Below are 21,257 nucleotides of genomic sequence, written 5' to 3'. Positions count from 1 at the left end.
AAGACCAAAGTAGATATAATGGACCGAATAAGACCAAAGTAGTCCAAAAAAAAAAAAAAATACAAAATGTTATTTTTCCATATATACATATCTGCTAGTGAAACAACTGGAAAACGATGACACTTCTACTTAAAGCACACAAGAAAGTAGTTACTTGCAAGTATACATATCTTACTAAATACCACAACAAGAAGTCGTACTTTTGCATTCATGCATCCGTATGTTGTCTCGTGGGTGCATCAACTTCATCATCCCCCACAACATGGGCCACCACTTCATTCAACATGTTTGCACTCAACCTTGCGATCCTCCTTGCGTGGTCACACTCCTTAATGGCAACTTCCAACTGATACCTTAACAAAGTGTTCCTAATGTCTCCACTGCCATAGTTGGTTCCTTCGCTTAGAGAAGTGCTAGGTGGAGTTGAGGTTGATATGTTTGGAGTTTCCCACGATGTAGACGCACCACCATGCACGCCCATACCATTACCATGCAAATACTCCATGTATGCAGCTTCGGCTTCCCTTCAATCTTTATATGATTTGTGATTGGCGTTTGGGAATTTATGAATTTGTCTACTCGCATCTAGCCAACTGTCGTATATGCCTGGAACACGACCGTTAAACACAACATAGGTGCGTCCCATCCTGCTCTACAAACACGCAATGGTGGGAATTCTTTGCACCAGAATGTGGTTGCACCTTCTAACGTGTGAAGTGCGCTTTTGTAGAGGAAATGAAGCTAAAACTCGAATCTAAAGAAATCAAGTTATAGCAACATCTGCCCCTGCATAAAATGCGAAGTTACAAGTAACTTGACTTCTTAGTAACCGAGTTTCTGAAATGCCGTCATTTCAATATGTCTTGTCAATAGTAACTCGATTTATATGGTGTCGAGTTTTATATAAAATCGATTTCCTCAATATCGAGTCATGTTGTCCCCCTCCCCACATTTCAGAATCCATGCACGTGTCTGGCTCTATCTGTGCTGAAAACCTTCACTGTTTGGTCTCTGAAAAAGAAAGCCTATGAGGTGAACAAAGTTTGCTAACTCTTCTGCTATTTTCCTTGTCATTATTGCATCCTCACCAGGCGTGCTGTTGTTGTGGTCCCCTTCTTCTTTGTTCTGGCACATCTTCCCTGATAGGTATATATTCACTTACATAACTACTTATAATTGGATTGCCATTTTAGGGACAAAATGACATTGCTTTCTACAACTGTCTTATTCTGACATTATGTGTGTGTGTATATATACATAAATGTATGTATGTATAGATATATGTATATATAGACAAACGTACCTACCCATATCATAAGATGTATATGTGGCATGAACAAATATATGTATACACACACACACACACACACATATATATGTATGTATGTATGTATGTATGTATATGCAAATATATGTAAATATAAACAAAGCTACCTACCAATATATGATCACATGTATATATATATACACACACACACACACACATATATAGGTATGTTTACATATAATGTATGTGCTTAGGGCACCAATTTTTTGAAACATTTTGTTAGGAATTGCAAAAACTGTTAATGCATTGAAAATCCTGAAAAAAATTGTCCAAAATCGATTAATTATTGTGTGCTCTTATGACATACATTAGCAAAATCTTATATGTGTGTGTGTGTGTGTGTGTGATAGTGACATTGTATACATATTGTTCCTAAATATGTATAGATATAGTAATGTATATAATAATTATTTTTGAGAATTTTTTTGGGAAATATGTATATAATCATTCTAAATAAACATATATATAAACAAACATTGTATGGTGAATTCATATGATGACATATGCATTCATTTATACATATTAACAATGATGTGTAATGTATACTGAGGTTTAAATTGTATGGCTCTTTCAGTTCTGAAAGGCTTTATCGTGTGGGTTCTGAAAAAGAAAGCCTGCGAGGTGAACAAGTTTTGCTGACCATGTTTGCATTTTCCTACTCCCTATTGTATCCTTACCAAGCGATATTACAAACACCCTGATTCTTTGTTGTGGCACGTCTCCCCTAAAAGGCCAATGTTTGTGTCCAAACGAATCAAGTGTGTACACCTATAATTAGGATAGCATCATAGTGCATCTGTAAAAGATTAATTATTGCTGCATTAACATAACCCCCTATCTTCTGCATGATAACACAATTAATTGTCCTTATCCAGGTCTGGCATGGGTCGTCACTGCTTCTACGTTTACTATGATGGGGAACAGTATTTCCATGACTTGCATGGGCTGTCCTATAGAGGCGAGTCAGTCAAGCAGAAGTTCATTGAGTTGAAATGGGGAACACACTTGAGAAAAATGCACCGGAAGATAATGGAAGCTCTACGGTTGGACAGGGAGTCATATAAGATATCCATCGTGTACCGTGCCCCCCAGATACTTATGAGTACTCAGGTTGTCTACAACTCAAATCCGTTGGGTTGTGATGCTGACGTGGACATGATGTGGGCAGTGATTAAGCGGACCCCCCAGTTCATAGCGTTCGACTTGTATGTAACTGTTGAGGCTGTTGGGTTCCATGGTAGTGCAAGTTCACAGCATGCCAGGGGGGTGGAAGAGCCACACTCATTGTCGGTTGACGTGCATCCTCCCTTTACCTATGCCACGCCTTTCCCCTACAATAATCAACCATGTAGTGCGGTTGATCATTTGGACAACACCGAAGTGGTGGGCGCCACCAATACACATGATGTGGGAGGGTCTAGTCACACATATGAACATGTCCAAGCTGATATGGATGGGGGAATTGATATTGATGCCAACTGAGATGTGTACGAAGAGTTCATTGATACTGATGGACCAGTGGACGACGCGGAGGTCTTAGATGTACCACTGATCGAAAATAACGAGGAGGATTGCCTTACAACAGTTCCTATCCCAGAATGGTTCACATCAAACACATGGGACAATATTAATGACCCATCACCTGCATTGGGTATAGGACATCTTACAAGTTGGCATAAAGGTGACCACCCAGCAAGGGGGATGCTATTCAAGAATAAAGCCTCGGTTCAATATATGTTGACCCTCTACTCTGTGGAGCATAATAAGCAATACAAGGTCATCAAGTCTGACACCAATAGATTGGTAGTGCGGTGCATACATAAGGCATGTTTGTGGTCAATTCGGGCCAATTGCAGCAAGAAGCACGGGATGTGGGTTATCAGTACATGTAAGGGTCCCCATAGTTGCTCATCCCTCCAGCTAGCAACTAATGGGCGGATGATGGATTCAAAGTTCATCTCCATTGCACTTGAGAAGTATGTACGGGATGACCTAACCCGAAAGGTAAGGGACTTGCGTAGTATGTTGCATGCAAGGTTTGGGAAGCCAAACAGAAGGCAGTTGCACGTATTTACGGGGATTTTGACGAGTCGTACGTAGAATTGCCCCGATTTCTAGCTGCATTGTTCGATGCAGATCCGGATACTGTGACCACATTAAAGTGTGACCCCCATGTCCCGGGGACTTGTATATTCAACTCCGCATTTTGGGCTTTCGGTCCGTGTATTAGAGGGTTCAGGCATTGCAGGCCGGTGATAAGCATAGATGCAACGCACCTCTATGGCAAGTACAAAGGAAAGCTATTGATAGCAATGGCAACAGATGGTAACAACGAGGTTTATCCACTCGCATTTGCCGTTGTCGAAAGCGAGAACACAGAGACATGGGGATGGTTCTTGGCATGCCTGTTGACCTATGTTACAGACCGGACCAATTTGTGTATAATATCCGACAGGCATTGTGGGATACAATCATGCTTTGATGACACCACTAGGGGCTACTTGCAACCGCCCTTAACCTATCACCGGTATTGTCTCCGCCATTTAGTAAGCAATGTTAACACTAACTTCAATAGTGCGCCGTTGAAGAACTTGGTATGGAGCGTAGCAACTGCGAATCAAGTTAGGAAGTTTGAGAACACCATGGATTGCATCAAGAATGTCAACCCGGCTACGTACGACTATCTTAAGGAGGTAAATCAAGAAAAGTGGACACTTGTACATGACCATGGGCACCAATATGGGGCAATGACAACCAACCTGTCAGAGTGCTTCAATGGGGTACTTAAGGGCGCACGTAGCTTGCCTATAACTGCAATGGTGAAGTTTACATTTTACAAGGTGAACTCATACTTTGACGAACGTCGAAACAAAACCCTAGAGCAGTTGGAAGAGGGGCAAGTGTGGTGCAAATATGCCTATGACAAGTTCGAGGCAAATCAAGAGAAGGCGAAGCTCCATATTGTTAGAAGGATGAGTGCGCAACAACGGTTATATACAGTGGAGACATAGTCTTCACTGTTGAACACTGGTGGGGGAGATCACACCTATAGGGTTTCCCTCATAGACATGACATGCACGTGCGGCAAATGGGAAGCAAACAAGATCCCCTGTTCCCACTTGATAGCAGTTTGTGCCAAACACAACCATGATGCCACTGAGTATATGGATCATTTCTACCGCGTTGAAGAACGGTATCACAGCTATGAGCCGATATTCCAACCACTGAAAGATAGGTTAGAATGGCCGGAGCTAGCAGAAAGGAGAACCGTGATGCCAAACCAGCGGTTGATCCGTGAGAAAGGTCGGCCAAAGTCCACGAGAATCCGCAATGAGATGGATGACGAGGATAGGGAGTTGCCAACCTCATTGTGGATTGAGAATGGATCAAAGTTGAAGTGTGGGTTGTGTCGCTAAGAGGGTCATAACCGTCGTACATGTCCAACTCGAAATGTGGCTTGAACAAGCCATGGTGCTATGTAGCAGGTAACAATTACAAATCATAGTAACAAGGGGGGATTATAAGTTATTCTTCTTTACATGTTTAGATATTACATTATATGAGTTATAATTAAGATACCTGGAGTAATTTGTAGATTGGAACCATGATAGTAATACCATTGTATCAAATTTAGCTCCACTTTGGGCAATCTTGTGATTACTTCTTCAAGTAGTTGCAGTTAGTCTTAACTCCTACATATTACCATTCCAAGTCTTTTGTCCCAGTTTTGGTGTTCTTTCAATCTTATTGTTTGTGGTGTACATATTCTAGTATTCATGGGGTCTCTATTTCCCTAACTGTATATGTTTTGCTGCAGATTTGTAATTGTTGCCAAGGTGTAACTGTAGATGCTCCTCATTTAAGCAGGCAAGCCTGAAGGCTCTTCTGTATTTGTCAATTCAATTTATTAATTACTGTGGGTTGTATACTAATTTCTGTGTTGGCTACTCCTCAGAAAGGAGGCAACTTCTGAAGAGAACAAAAAGAAGGTGTCACTCAAATGTGCAGACTCCATGTTTGCCTAAAACCATTTTTGGCGGATGCTGTCCAAGTTTCAAGTTACAATTGTAAAGAATGTTTAAAATCCAGAAATTGAACTTTTTATTTTTGTACATCAACTAATTTAAATGCATAGAGGCTCTTTACTTACAAATAAGCTTGTATATATGGATGATTTTTTTATTCGCGTAATGGAAATGGGGGAATGTTACTGATGGATGTGGTTGGAAGTAGATGGATGACTTGTTGTTCATAGTATGGTTGTCAGCAAGTCCACTTTTACTATGAATAAGCACGCCAATACTGAATGGGTGTGAACAGTGCAAGTCGCAAGCAAAATTTCAAGTAGAAAGGTTATACTAAATAAAACTCGATTTTCAAGTTAACGAGTTACGTTGCAGTCATTTCTCAATCCTCTTCGACTGCATCCAGTCCAAGTATCTGGGTAACTCGATTTCTATAGATCCGAGTTACGTTGAACATAACTCGATTTATAGAGTACCGAGTTACGTTGGAGAGCACTCTGCACAGTTAGATTCCTCTTGGACTGTATCTGGACCAGTCCAAATATCTGGGCTGGGTGTTTGAGCCCAGACAACATAACTCGATTTCTGTAGTACCGAGTTACATAACTTGATTTTTACAGCTTCGAGATACGTTGAAGACCATTGTGCACACTTAGATTCCTCTTGGACTGCCTCTAGACCAGTCCAAATATCTGGGCTGGGTTGGGAAGCCCAGTCAACGTAACTCGATTTACGTATTACCGAGTTACGTTGAGAAGAACTCGATTTCTACAGCTTCGAGATACATTGAAGACCATTGTGCACACTTAGATTCCTCTTGGACTGCCTCTGGACCAGTCCAAATATCTGGGCTGGGTTGGGAAGCCCAATCAACGTAACTCGATTTACTTATTACCGAGTTACGTTGAGAAGAACTCGATTTCTCTAGCTTCGAGATACGTTGAAGACCATTGTCCACACTTAGATTCCTCTTGGACTGCCTCTGGACCAGTCCAAATATCTGGGTTGGGTTGGGAAGCCCAGTCAACGTAACTTGATTTACGTATTACCGAGTTACGTTGAGAAGAACTCGATTTCTCTAGCTTCGAGATACGTTGAAGACCATTGTCCACACTTAGATTCCTCTTGGATTGCATCCGAACCAGTCCAAATATCTTAACTCGATTTCTGTATGAGCGAGTTGTTGGCAGGTAACTCGATTATCCTAGTATCGAGTAAGTCTACTATAACCTGAGGTTAGGGATATCGAGTTACGTCCAAACCAGCACACACAACATGGATTCCTCTGAGATACACTGCGCACAGCATGGACTCCTTTTAGTCGCAGTACACAGAACTCGATTTCATAATAATCGGGTTATGTGTATGACCACACACCGTTCTGGCCACTATTTAATGCTCAAACGTACGAAGCAGCAACTGTTCAACTTCTCAGCGAAAAGACTTGGTGTTTGGAGAACCAGAACAATGGCTTCTCAATGGCGGAGAGACAACGACGATGGTCCTGCTGATTGGTCCCCACACTTTTTCAAGATTATTCTGCCGAATGCTGTTCAGGAAGGAAAGCTTGTAAGTATGCTTAAATTTATAAACTAGATTCCTCTGAAAATCATATGCTAATACACGTCGTCCACTTCATCTTCTTTATTTGTGATTCTTGAAAAAATGTACATTTGTTACATGTAGTCAGAAAAACTTTCATTTTGCAATACGTAGGTTACATTTTAAGAAGAACATAGTCACATAACATAGTACTTTTGCATCGAACACTTTTATATGAACAAAAAATGAAACAGGGATAAGCGCATGGTAGAGATTGAGGAAAAATAAATACAGAGAAAGAGCAGATGGCATTTTTTTGAAAATGTGATAGGGCTTATAGGGTCACCACAGATGTATAACTCAATTTAAACTGTGAAACTGTGTCCTGGGATCAAACTAGGATACAGAAATCGTTCACTCTTTTTATCATTTGTTTTTTAGAGTTCACAAACTTATGAAGTGGCTAAGTGGCAAAAATTTGTACATCTAAATCGAAATCCTACCCATAAACAAAAGTGGGTCATCTTCAATGTTTCCCCAACACCCCAAAACCAAATCACAGACACATTACAGAAGCACTCAAAATACAACATTTCCCCAAAATTTTTTACATTTCAACAACAAGAGAGAAATGTTGGATGTTGAAAGCTGTTGATGGTTATTTTGGTTATAAGATTAGGTTGTATAAGAAGCATAAAAATTCATAAGATTTGTTACTGTCAAATATCGAGCCCTTAATATGACAGATTGAGGTTATAGCTATTAAATATAACGTCAATGTTGCATGGGCTGTTATTTTATTTTGTTTGATTTTCTTTTCTTTTTTGTGTGGGGGTGGGGGGCTGTAACTAAGGAGTATTCTGCCATGTGTTTGACTTTTATTTTCTAGCATTGTGTATAAGGATTTTGTCTGCTTTTTTGAGCTTTTGGTCATCCAACAAATAGTAATACCATTGAACACTTATGAAAGTAATATGACCTAACAATCACTAAATCCATTTTTCCTGCAATGGTAGCTGCACAACTCCATAGAGCTTGATTGATTGCATGTGTTTATTTCCCTAGCCTGCATTTATGTTATGAGATTCTTTTTACAGCGGATTCCAGATAAGTTCGTGTAGAAATTTGGAGTGGATCTGTCAGATATGGCCTTTCTCACTATTCCAAATGGTAGAAAATGGAAATTCAAGTTGACACAACCTGCTGGGGGGGTTTGGTTTCAAAATGGTTGGTCCGAATTTGCAAGCTCTCATGGTGTAGCCGTGGGGCATTTGCTGGTTTTCAAATATGAAGGAAATTCACACTTTGATGTACTCATATTTGATGCCATTGCAATAGAAATAGACTATACTTTAGACGACGAACTCCAAGTTCATAGGATCGAAGATGATGACAGTGATGACAGCTCTGTTGAAATCATCAAACACTTTTATAGGGGAGAGGGTTCAGGTTTGAATGTTACAATTTTGTAAGCAAATGGTTGATTTGTTTAGCATGTTTACTATTAATTTTATGTGCATGACTTCATATTTTCAACTCGTTTCAGGATTAACCCATCCTAAGAAAGACGGTGGTGTAGCTGAAAATCTTGTTATAGCCAATGCTTTTAAATCAGAAAATCCCCTTTTCACTGTTATCATTCGTCCATCCTACGTTAATGGCAAGGATCGTGCGGTAAGCTTTTAGCTTCACTAAAATGGAATATTTTTGTAATTTAGAAATGCAACTCCCATTAACTATCATTTTTCATAGATCAATTAGAAAGATTGTCACACTAGATACTTGTTGCTGGACATTTTGTTGGTAATGATTTTTCTTATTTGTGTTTTTAGGTGAAAAGATGTAGATCAATTAGATACTTGTTGCTAGAATATATTTGTTAAATATCTATTATTGTTCCTTGTACAGAGTTTACCCCAAGACATTATCAACTACTTACCGAGAGAAGGGTTTACCAAGGACTACACCAAAGCAAGTATACTCCTTGTCAAGCTCCAGATTGTGGACCGATTATGGCCTGTGAAGCTATACATTTATGAACGAAGTGGGGGTTCATCATGTGTCGTATTAGCTGGTTGGTCTGCATTTGTGAGGGAAAATAGTTTGCGAGTAGGAGATGTTTGCGTATTTGAGCTGATTATGAGGGACGGTGTTGTGTTAAACGTCCACATTTTCAAATGCCAAGACTAAGTGGTTAGGGTGGATGTAAAGTGATGATAATATTATGTGATGTTTAGATATTTGGCCTTTTTGCGTGTCATTCAATTATATTACATTCAATGGCGACTCCTGGATTTTATTTTAGGGGGGTCAACATTGTTATTGCTATAGGATTTTGTTGTTTTCAGATGACATTGTTGTATGTTTTGTATATATTGTAACACTTTAATACAATAACACCAAATCTAAAATTTTTAGTCATTATTTTTGATGTTTGCAAATTTAGATGTTTAAAAAATAAGTGAGAAGTTAATCCATCAATTGTGTCAATCAATATAATGTGGCAAATTGAAAAGCTTGATAGCTAAATTTTCAAAATTTGACTTGGTTGCAATTTTTCAAATGTTATAGATGAAATTGGAACTTTTTGTAAACTGCAAGGACTAAAATAGGTACTGTTTTATTCAATGAACTTGATGAATCGTTGCTCAAAGAAAAATATCATTGTTTCCTGAAAAATATTTGTATCTTACAAATGAATAACACAAAATACTGGTGAAATATGTACCAATACGCTATTTGCAGCCAAATTTTCCACAGCTCCTTTGCCAACTAAAAAACCACGACCAAGAGGACTGTATGGAACTATTCCAATGCCAAGCTCCCTACATGTACAAAAACATTAAAATTCGAGAGAGCATACTCATGCTTCTGGATAAGATAATTAAATTATATTGAAATCAAATCTACACAAAATGGATGATATTTTTTTTTTTGTTGCAGCAGTCCTTCAAAAGAACAGTAGTGTTGCAAACGCAAGAATGAATATAAGGGGGGGGGGGAAAGGAGAGAGATTTAGGATACACGGAAGCATTCAAGACACCAAAATTTATAGAAAAACGTCATCTTTGAACTGAACAAACCTGCAAAGTGGAATTATCTCATCTTCAATCTCAGGACTCCAGAGAGACCACTCCATTTGTAAAGCTGTGACGGGATGCACAGCATGTGCCCTCCTTATTGTGTCTAGGCTAGCATCAGATAGACCAATGTACTTGACCTTTCCCTCTTCTTCCAGTTTTTTAAGTTCACCAACCTACATTCCAATAAGATGTATCTAATCAAATTTGCCACCAAGATCTCACCATCACTACAATGAAATAATCCTTTCTGAAATTCTCTGCAAATTAGACTTGCAAATATGAGGACAATTTTAAGTTAAAAACAAGAAATAATTCAAAGAGGCCAACCATTGCTGTCATGTGGTTGAAAGGGCAAGAGAATGACTTACAGTTTCTTCTATGGGTACTTTTGTGTCTACCCGATGCTGATAATACAGATCAATGTATTGCACATCAAGATGCTTCAAGCTAGCCTCACAGCATGAGCGAACATACTTAGGGCTACCGTTCACTTGCATGTGAGGAAATTCTACTTTTTCAATGCCAAATTTGGTGGCTATCTGAATTTTCTCTCTTGGCAACTGCTTCAAGGCCTGAAAAATATTAACTTCTCTTAGTTAATATAACAGAGTTTTTACATGGCCCAGATTGGTAATCAGTTCACTAACAGCAGAACTTATAGAAAATAGTATGACAAAGACATTTCCATATCAGTGACCATCTTTAGATTTACTACCAGATAGGAAAAAGGCCATTTGACTTTGGAGCTAGTAAAATTAAAATTGGTGTCATTTACCTTTCCAAGAAGAATTTCATTAGTATGGGGTCCATAAACGTCTGATGTATGAAAGAAAGTGATTCCCTTACTGAAAGCATACTTTATTACTGCTATTCCATCCTCATCAAGGAGTGGGGAATTGTACATTCCACTCAGGATCATACATCCAAATCCTAACTTTGAGACCTGGGGAAAAAAGAGAGTCAAAGATTATAGAGAAATGAACAAAAAATTATAGAGAAAACCATTTCTTAAAACCTATAGAACTTTTGCATCTTGAACAATGAGAAAGATCAACTGCAAGATTTTAAATAAAGATTTGAAGGATCTATATTTTTAGTAAAATCTATTACTAAACTTTCATGGTTATAGGTTATTTATGAAGGTCCAACCTTATGTTGAGAGTCTTGAAGGAAGAAAGAAACGGGACTATATAAGGTCTGAAGTCTCCAGCCTTTCTATCAATTTTAATTTCTCTGAAGCCTCCCACATGACAACTTATGAAGCACACAAGATTTGAAGGACTTTACTACATACATTATTAATTTCCAAAAACAGAAAAGATTAAGGAGCAGGGTTTTGTTGATTCCAGAATCTCGTCGTAGTCTCTATTATATAGTATAGATGAATTGATTACCCAACATATAAATATAAAAATGACATTTAAACTCAAAATGAACTCTTTCTCCTCCAAAATCCATCAAATTGGTGTATATGCATCGGATTCAAATATATGGAAAAAATTTCTTATAATACTAGGCAAGAGAATTGTAATTACTCTTCAACAGACAACATCTGTCATACTCTTGTCTTCAAAAGATAATAGCAAATCTCTTCGGACTTAAACTTTACCTTAACAATTTGACAATCACCTCAATCTATTTATTCCATCATGTTGAGCTTGGTTCTCAGGTATACAGTTGGATGTATTGGTGTCATAACAGAGTTTTAAGGTATCATAACCTCAAAATACAATTCAATTATAACTATAACCAAATCGCTCAAAACTCGTCTTTCTTTATCACCAAAAAAGGATTCTCACTATGCCAAATCTGTTTAGTTATCATGTTGAGCTTGGCTATGGGGGTACACAAATGGCAGCCTTGCTATTGTAACAGTCCCTTAAGGGCACCATAACCTTTAGAGTTAAGTCACAATTCAATTATAAGTTTCCAAATTGATCTAAACTCTAGCTTTTTCATTCCCAAGTAAACTTGCTGCCAAGAGTAGCTTCTCATTATGTCAAATCTTATAGATTCTTTCCTATTAAATCATACCTCTTCTCTCTGAGGTTGATCCAATTAAAAAGTACCTACATAACTGCTGCCATTAACTGCTTATGAAACAAATATTTGCTACAAGTTTTTTTTCTTTTTTTTGGGGGGTGGGGGGTTCCATATGTCTAAACCAATGTTGCACTTTGGAGTTTGGACCAATATTATGTTTCCAGCTGCTTAAGATTCCTAGTTCCAACAAAATAATGGATTCTAAAGCGATAGAATTTTACACCAAAAAAAAAAAAAAAACTTCTAAATTTATTGCACATGCGTTCATTTTATTTTATTTGACATAATTAAGATTAGGTTGAGATTAAAAGGTCCCCATTAAAGTAGAACACTGTATGAAATGGTAGAATAATACTATAACAGCTGGGAAATTTGATCTATATTATTTTTCTTTCTCGTTTGTTTCTTTACTAAAAGTTATCTCATTTATATTATGTATTAAGAGAAGTAGCTCTTGAATCTGTACGAATATGTTGCTGCTGAAATGAATCATAAAGGCAAAAAATATGCTATTTGATGTAGGATTTTAGCCATGCAGTTCATGTGATATTTACATTTTTGATTCATAAATCATAATCAACATAAGTAAAATACTTTATTTTATTCAATTATGGCTAGGTACTATTGATAGATTAGACTAAAAGTACATTACAGAATTAAAGGTAATTAAAGTAGAATTAAATTTACTTTCTTGAAAAGATTATGATGGGTAGCTAAACTTGCAACTTGTAACTTTTGGTAAAAGTTACTTGTCATCGGACTGAACGGTTTAATATATATTTTATTTTTTTGAGAAGATCTTTTGCTTTAATATATATATAATAACAATAAAATAATATTAAATAGATAATGGATATGCATGATTTATTGATTTTCCGACGCAAAAATATATGCATGATTTAAGACTGAAACTAATAGTCAATTCACTTTTTTAAAAAAAAACCTAGTACTTAATGATACTGAGAGTTACAGTAGATGGATTCTTGTGACTTTAAAAACTCAAATAGATTAAGCGTAGGCATATGGGTTTTCAAAGAAATGTGAGTTGATCATATATAAAATGGGGAATTTTCTTGGAAAAAAAAAAAAATTGAAATGGGTACGTATTCAAGGAATGCCTTTGGTCTTTACCTCAAGGCCTTGATTGCCCAGTTTCACCAATGGAATTTGGAGTTCGTTCCGTACTGCCATCATTCAAATTGTGTGTTTTTCTTTTCAAGATTATTTTCAATGTCTTAAATCTGTTTCTTTCTAGGATAATTTCCCTGTTCAATTATCATTAAATCTCAGATATATATATATAGTAGTACTAGTAGAGAGGAAAAGAGCTAGAGACTACTGGATGTTTTGAACAAAATTGAAAACGTAATCACTGATGGCAAGTTCAAAGAATTCTAACGACAGGCACGGATAAGTACCTACTACTACCTAAGACTAGCAATTCATTTTTACTTTTCCAGTGTCGGTGAGACCGATAGGCAAATAAAAGTATCTGGATAGATGTCTTGAAACAAAACTCGAAAACGTCATCACTGATGGCTAGGAGGAGTTCATTTTTATTTTTCCCTTAAAAAAAATCGTAGGGGTTCAATTGGAAAATTTTAGCTACAATTTCCTATCTAGGTGTACTGCATTCAATAGGAAGAGGTATGATTGAATTCAATTGTGTTATATTTTTCTTTGTTTGGGTAAAAGGGTTAGACACTTTAAGGTTTCATAAAAAAATTTACCAACATAACATTAACTTTCTTTTTATTACTCAACTTTATATTTAAAATTTGAATATATATATATATATATATACACACACACGTGTGTGTGGACTAAATGAGTTCAAAGTGGGTCATCCATCCCGGCATAAATGCAGGTAATTCTATCATTGTCATAAGGAATCATGAGTCAGGATTATTTCTAAATCCATTTTCTCAAGAAATTTTCATGAAAAAGAAATTTTCATGAAAACTGTGAAACTTACATTTTATTGAAAATCATACCACTAAAAAAAAAGTAAATAAAAAATATTAAATAAAAAGGCTCCGCATGATTTTTGGAACAACTTAGAAGACTACTTGTAGCAGTCCCAGAATGGCAGAATGATGACACTAGAATTTAGGGCAGCCCTACAAATTTCTTATTGAAGGCAGGTAATGCTTACATATTTCAGAACCATTTTTATATTAAAAGTGCTTGGTAACACATCACATCACAAAAATATTCATGAACGGCAATTCTTTATGTTAGCTTCAGCACAATACCTGCACCATATTGTACAAGGAAATTGAGGATCAGACACATGAATTGAAGTATCATAATTAACAAGCCCAGTCAACTTGTTATTGTCAATACCACACTAAATTAATGTTGAGAAATGATTACACCTAACAGGAAGATTAAGGGAGAAGAGGTCTATGGGTGAGACCAGTGAAAATAACTCAAGTTCTACAAAATCGAGTAACTTTGCAAACAACTCGCTTTCTGATGTATCGATTTATGTGCAAGCCATTACACACAGAAATTGCATTCTTGAGATATTCTATTGCGAATAACTCGATTTTACCAGAGTCGGGTTTTGTGCGAGGTAGCCCTATACAGTTGGATTCCTCTTGGACTGCATCTAGACCAGTCCAAATATATGGGCTGGGTGGGTCCATGTGTACAACGTAACTCGATTTTCGAAATATCAAAGAATTTTAATTCTTGTGATTTTCCACTGTACACAACTCGATTCAAGTAGAATCGAGTATTGTGGCAGGCCTACCTTTAAACTTCGATTCGTCTTGGACTGCATCTGGACCAGTCCAAATATCTGGGCTGGGTGTGGAAGGCCCAGAAATATAACTCGAGTTAGATATAATCGAGTTATTTGAAATTAACTCGTTGTCTGCAGTATCGAGTTATGAGAAAGCCGTTCCACCATTAACTGGATTCTTGTTATTTGTGCTACACATAACTCGATTTACGGACAATCGGTTTATGTGCAAGCCCTTGTGCTGAAAATTTGGATTGCATGTAACTCGAGTTCTTGAAAATCGAGTTATATGGACATTACAATCTATTACCCATTTTTATTAACTCTTCCCCAGTTCTGCAAAACTTGCAGCTATCCGAAATTACATCTTCGATTGCTCTCGCTTCATCTGGCTAGAACCCACAATTTCCCGCACAAATTCTTCGAGGATTTTACATAGTAAGACTCTTTTAACGGTTGCTGTCTTTGAAATTACACATTGTTGGTGCGTTATTCTCAAATTTTCTTTTTTGATGCTTCACACTTCTATGTCTATGAAGATTGTGATGAAATTGGGTGTTTGGCTAGTCAAATGCATTGTTGTTAGTAAGGTTGCCTATGTCATAGGTTGTCTTCCTTCCACAAAATGAACTTGCCAGTGGCTCCATATGTGTGTGGTATAGATATATGCTGGTTGTATGTCTGAACTGTACATTGTGCAATTTATTTTCTGTTTTTTGTAGAAGCTGGTGAAACTTACTACATGTAGCTACGAATTTCGAAAATATGTCAGTTCCTAAATCCACTTGTATGTTTCCTATATAATATTATTACTGTTATATACTCTAGGTCTCTAACTTCAAATTATTGACTCGGACCAAAATGCATTACAATTATTGCACCAACTAAACAACCCGTGAATAAGAATATTGTTTTTTCATTGTGTTGTTGTAAACTGCTCTAGACAGTATATTGTGTGCATGATTTTCTACACATGGTATCTGGTTACTCTCCAATTTTTGTTCTCTGCTTCAAACTTCATTTTGGTTCTGTTTTTGTGTGAGCTGATCGTGTTTGCACTACTGACCATCGATTAGTTATGGGTCCGAAGAGGACTAAGAGGGGAAAATGCAAAGCTGCATCCGAACCTGAAGTGGTGTTTGATCAATTAAGGTTCCTCACGCCAGAAAATGAGCAAAACTTTGAAACCTTGATTAAGCGTAGGCGTATTTAGGGAGAAAGGCAAATCAATTTACAGGAACTGCATCCTTTTGTTCGTGAGAATCTACAGTCTAGGCATTGGCTGTCCCTATGTACAAACATACAACCGCCTCTAGCTGACTTGATTAGAGAATTCTATTTGAATCTATCGGTGCATGAGGATCTTGGTGGTCACAAGGTGGCATCGTCCATACGTGGTGTACCGTTTACAATAACTAGGGAGCATGTATCTAAAGCTCTTGATGTACCTATAATTTGTACACCTACTTATCCAAACTCTATGTCTTCTCGTATTGATGATGTTATAAATGTTCTTTGTGGACGATCAAACAATCGGGATTCTAACCGAAGTATTAGCTCAAGTGAGTTGATTGAGCTTAATTATATCTTCTTTAGGATAGCTTGTCACAACATTTTCCCTATCTCTCATATCCATACAATCCCTGTAGACAGGTGTATCTTGCTTTACGCCCTCGTCACCAATAGTTCCATTTGTTTTCCTTCCCTTTTCATCGAAACCATTGTCAAGGTGCATAGGAGCAAGTATAAGAGGCATGCTTTGTTTTTCCCATTTCTCATCCATAGGGTCCTCAAATATTTAGGATTAAAGAACTTTCCTTCCCACGAGTTGGTTCACATCCAAGCCCCCATGGGAGCCAAATTTCTAAAACAGCGAACTGCCCAAAAGAAGGTTGTCGACCTCAGTGTTGGTCCATCCAACAGACCACGAGTACGGTCTACTACTGGAGATGTTCAAGATGAGGACATGCATGGGGATCCCACATCTGTTGTTGCCGAGGATGGTGATGATGAGATAGATGTTGACACTGTTGATGCAGCGCATACATGCCCTCTTCCTTCCTCTCTTCATACTATGATGGAGACCATTATGACAACTCAGGCAGCCCATGGGCAGCTTCTACATGGTCTTCTTGCCGAGGTTGGAGCTATGCGAGCGGACTTAGCTCACTATAGACGTCCTGTTCCACCTTCTACACCATCTGACTCTTGATGATTGCCATTGGGCATTGTACCCAAGGGGGGGACGATTTTCAGTTCGTGGTTGCTATAACATATTTGGAGAATTGTATGACAGTTCTATATTTTGTTATTTTAGTGGCAATTTGAAGAACATGGTATCCGTTGAAAGTAATTTGATATATTAATATGATGGTTAGTTTCATGCCCATCGTTACTATCATTAGTATTATTGAAATGGATGTAATGGTCTAAGAATTTTTTATGTTATTATGTGATTCTATATAATATCAAGTAGATCCAAGTCTGTGTGTAAATAACATTTATTTCATAATTCTGTATGACGCTCACGTGTTTTTAGATTATAGTAATTATTAATACAAATGGAAGGTTTGTGAAAGCACAATTCATTTACAGGTTTTGATATTAACGATGAACCACCTAGGAGATTTTCCTTGGAACAATGGCTGAAGCTATATCTTGACTTCAGGCAACTATTTTTATTGGAGGTTTTGCTGAGCTTACATGTATTTTCCACTAATTGGATATTTTTGTCGATCTTAAATCAGCAATTATATTATTCTGAATTTGATCATCGCCTGGACTATTCCTCATGTATCATATTTTCATTACAAAATTTATTGATGAAACCTTGCAGTGCAGACTCGTCAAAAAAGATAAAAGCGACACTTGGCATGACCTCATTCACTCTAGCATTAGGTCTAACGAATTTTTTTTAATCAAATATGAGGAATCCAAACAGGGGAAGCCCCTTACATAATATATTAGATAACAGTGAACTGAAGATAATAAACATCATGAAGTTTAATGTTGTTGTGAAGGACCAAACACAATTAAACAGATATAACAGTGAGCTCGAGCCACCAACATCAAAATTCTGAGAGTAAAGTGGTGCTTTCAACCTATAAATGTGTATGGGACGTGATTGTTTGAGAGCTCAATTTTAGTGTTCAAGATGGTTTTACCATGTGCAATCTCTTCTAACCAACTGTCACGGATTATGAGAAGAGTGTTTTGACTACCATCCTTGAAAATGACCAACAATAATGAACACCCTGATGTTTAATGTTTTTACGAATGACCAAACACTTTTAAACAGATATAACAGTGACCTCAAGCCACTAACATCAAAGTTCTAAGAGCAAAGTGGTGCTTTCAACCTATAAATTATTATGGCATGCGTTTGTTTGAGAGCTTAGTTTCAGGGTTGAACATGGTTTTACCATGTGCAATCTCTTCTAACCAACAGTCACGAATTATGGGAAGAGCATTTTGACTAGCATCCTTGAAAGTAACCAACGATAATAAACACCCTGATGTTTAAGATTTTGTAAAGGACCAAGCACAATTAAACAGATATAACCAGGAGCTCAAGCCACCAACATCTAAGGTATAACAAATGTGGTATTCAGTCCCAATTGGGCCTCGCTTCAAACCGACAAGTCTTTAACCACGATGTTTGATCGAATAGTCGAGTAAGTATGTATTCCCTCAAATGTAGTGTCACATTAATTGGCTATGATTACAAGAGAAATTTCAGTGTTTCAGCTTGTGGCACTGCGTAATTTGTAAGAGTGATGGTTCTAAGACCAAAGTGATGCTTTTAACCTGTAAATGTTTAATGACCAAAGATAATGAACACCGTCATGTTTACACATCATGATGTTTACAGACATTCAAAATGACCAAATCACAGAAAACACTGTGATCTTCATAATTTGTTTTGTGAAAGACCAAACATAATTAATAAATTAATATTGTGAACTTGCTGGTGAAAGACAAAACATAATTAATATAGCGAAGTTTGAAGGTGACCAAGTTCCAACTCTAAACACACGTCACCAGCCTGCTTCTGTAGCACCAACTGTAGTCATATCAAACTCCTTCAATCGCAGCACATGCGCCAACAGACGCTGTTGCTTAGCCAAGTCATGTTCGGTGCTTTACACGATGTGGATACCCAGCTCGACACTGTTTCACACCCACACTCACGTGAATACAGAATTGTGAAATTGGATGCACAGATGTCTCATTTACATCTACTGTTGCAACTACTGCCCACCTTTGATGTGACATTAGGAACATTTAAAATCCTGTTCATATAGCGTTTTTCCTGAAGGGTTTGACATGACAAGCCCTAATAAGTGAAATTGTAATGCCTGGACCGTGAAATGAGGTTATAAATGCACCAGTGATATAATGTTAACTTTCTACCCCGCTAACTTCGTAGATTGATTAAGCTATGAGTCGCAATGCCTCAACATCAAATCGTACAATGCGAAACAAGTTTGGACCTACTTCAACAAATGCATCATCATACACGTATGAGAGTCTTGGAAGCGTCGGACACATCATGGTCGGCAAACCTACAAAACTAAGTACAGATACCACCGCAATAGAGTTCATTATAGCAGAACCACCACGGTCAACCCTATACGAGAAGAGGTGTGAGTTAGAGGTGTATTGTCGATGGCACGGGTTACGAGTTCCTAAGGCACGCTCTGCCGAGTTACCTAGAGATGAACTTGCCAACATACTTGCTCGTCTTGAACAAGAGAACAATCAAATGCAAAGGCGACTAGACCGTTTTCACGCAATCCAAAAAGGTAGGAAGCATCTAAAGGGGAAGGCGCAAGAGCGAGCCATGAAGTCTATTAATGAAATTATTGCGTTAGATGATGAAACAAATATTTCAGACTTCTCAGATTCAAGCAATAATGATTTCCAAAAATTTTTACCTACGAACATTAGACGTTGTTGTTAATGTCTACACATTATGTGCAATACATAATGTTATTGTTAATGTGTGACAAATAATGATTATGTATGTTCAACCTTTGCAACTCTAAAGATTAACTGTTTATTACTTTTGGCTAAGTTTATGTGAAATCACTTTCTCATTTTTTTCATACGTGTTCTTTGTTGCTACATTCAAGTAATGTGCTTTGGTTGGACAATGTCCTTTGCTTTGTAATGTAGGGAAAACCTTAGGAAGTGAAATGCCTCCAAATTATATTTATTGCACGTTACTTGTAGGAAAATTTAATAGATTCAATACATACAGACTGATCCAAACCACATAGACCAACTGCACATATGATTCAATAATACGAATAATTCTTTTATATGAGTTGTTTAGGTCACGATATAATATGCACGTATCTGTGTATCTTAGTTGTAATAGTGTCCTACTTTATATAGATACATTACATAAAGACTCGTCCAAACCAGACTAACCACTCACTCACTGAAAATCCATATGGCTCACCCAACACACTCTCACAACGATATTTGGTTTGCTTAAAAATAGGGTAAAGGCCTAAAAGCCTGATCAGCCTTTAAAATGTTTCATTCAAGTTATTGGTTTGTTGTAGCATTGCTTGAAAGCTCCCTACCATTGCAATTGTGATGATCGGAAGCCATTGATGTAAAACTTGGAAGCATAGTTTTCTTCATGTAATTTTACATTGATGTTGTGAAAATGTAACTACATTTTCTACCTACAAAGACTCCCTGAAAAGTTTGTAGGGAAACAGGGGGATAAAACTCTCTACTGTTGCTACACTCACTGCTCGTAATACTAGCATTTGGTAAGTGAGGTTGGAAAAGGCTAACACAGCTCGGCATTGTTCGGTGAAGTCATGTTCACAGTTCTGCATGTGCTGCTCAACAACTCGACACTATTGAACCCTGTCCAGTCATATCATCCATGCTCACGTGAATAAACAGATATGCAACATTTTGTAATGCATTATTTTCAAGGATGCAGAGGACCCCTCAAAAGTGTAAGAAAATTTTTGGGGGTAAGCTGTCCATCATTACTACACTTGATTGATGTAGTTCTGCATGTGATACTCAACATCTCGAAACTATTGAACCCTGACCACACGTACCCATCCCCACTCACATGAATACACATATGTGCAACCCTTTGCAATGCACTGTTTTCGAAGAGGCAGAGCATCCCTGAATTGGTTATGCATCAATTTTAGGTGTGAGCTGTCCACCATTGCTACACAGATGTTGTTCGTAGTGCTACATGTGCTGCTTAACAGCTTCGCACTGTTCAACCCTGTCCAGTCAATACACAGATATGCCTTCTTTTGCAATGCACCGTTTTCAAGGATGCAGAGCATGACTGAAAAGTTTATGATACATTGAACACAGCTCAGTACTGTCTCGTCAAGTCATGTCAGATGAAGCACAGGAATTCTGAATAGTTTTGAACAAGACATACCAAACTGGTCAGAGAAAAATCTTAAAACCACATCCATCAGAAATAAACCATA

General features: G+C 37.5%; 2 protein-coding genes across 2 annotated transcripts; one reads left to right on the top strand and one right to left on the bottom strand.

The window, feature by feature from the left end:
• Positions 1-8,039: 8,039 nt before the first annotated feature.
• On the top strand, positions 8,040-9,084 carry LOC115989818 (B3 domain-containing transcription factor VRN1-like). The gene is made up of 3 exons (XM_031113695.1): positions 8,040-8,343; positions 8,441-8,568; positions 8,803-9,084. Exons 1-3 carry the CDS (start codon positions 8,040-8,042, stop codon positions 9,082-9,084), a joined length of 714 nt encoding a protein of 237 aa, XP_030969555.1.
• A 430-nt stretch (positions 9,085-9,514) lies between these two features.
• On the bottom strand, positions 9,515-13,260 carry LOC115989817 (probable aldo-keto reductase 1). Its single transcript, XM_031113694.1, has 6 exons — positions 13,152-13,260; positions 10,753-10,920; positions 10,346-10,549; positions 9,978-10,150; positions 9,623-9,719; positions 9,515-9,565 (listed from the first exon to the last, which is right to left on the bottom strand). Exons 1-6 carry the CDS (start codon positions 13,212-13,214, stop codon positions 9,515-9,517), a joined length of 756 nt encoding a protein of 251 aa, XP_030969554.1. The 5' UTR covers positions 13,215-13,260.
• Between the last annotated feature and the right edge of the window lie 7,997 nt (positions 13,261-21,257).

The sequence above is a fragment of the Quercus lobata genome, chromosome 5, assembly GCF_001633185.2.
Source record: "Quercus lobata isolate SW786 chromosome 5, ValleyOak3.0 Primary Assembly, whole genome shotgun sequence".
Lineage (NCBI taxonomy): Eukaryota > Viridiplantae > Streptophyta > Magnoliopsida > Fagales > Fagaceae > Quercus > Quercus lobata.
The sequence above is the reverse complement of the archived record's forward strand: the minus strand, read 5'-3'. Positions and strand labels throughout refer to the sequence as shown.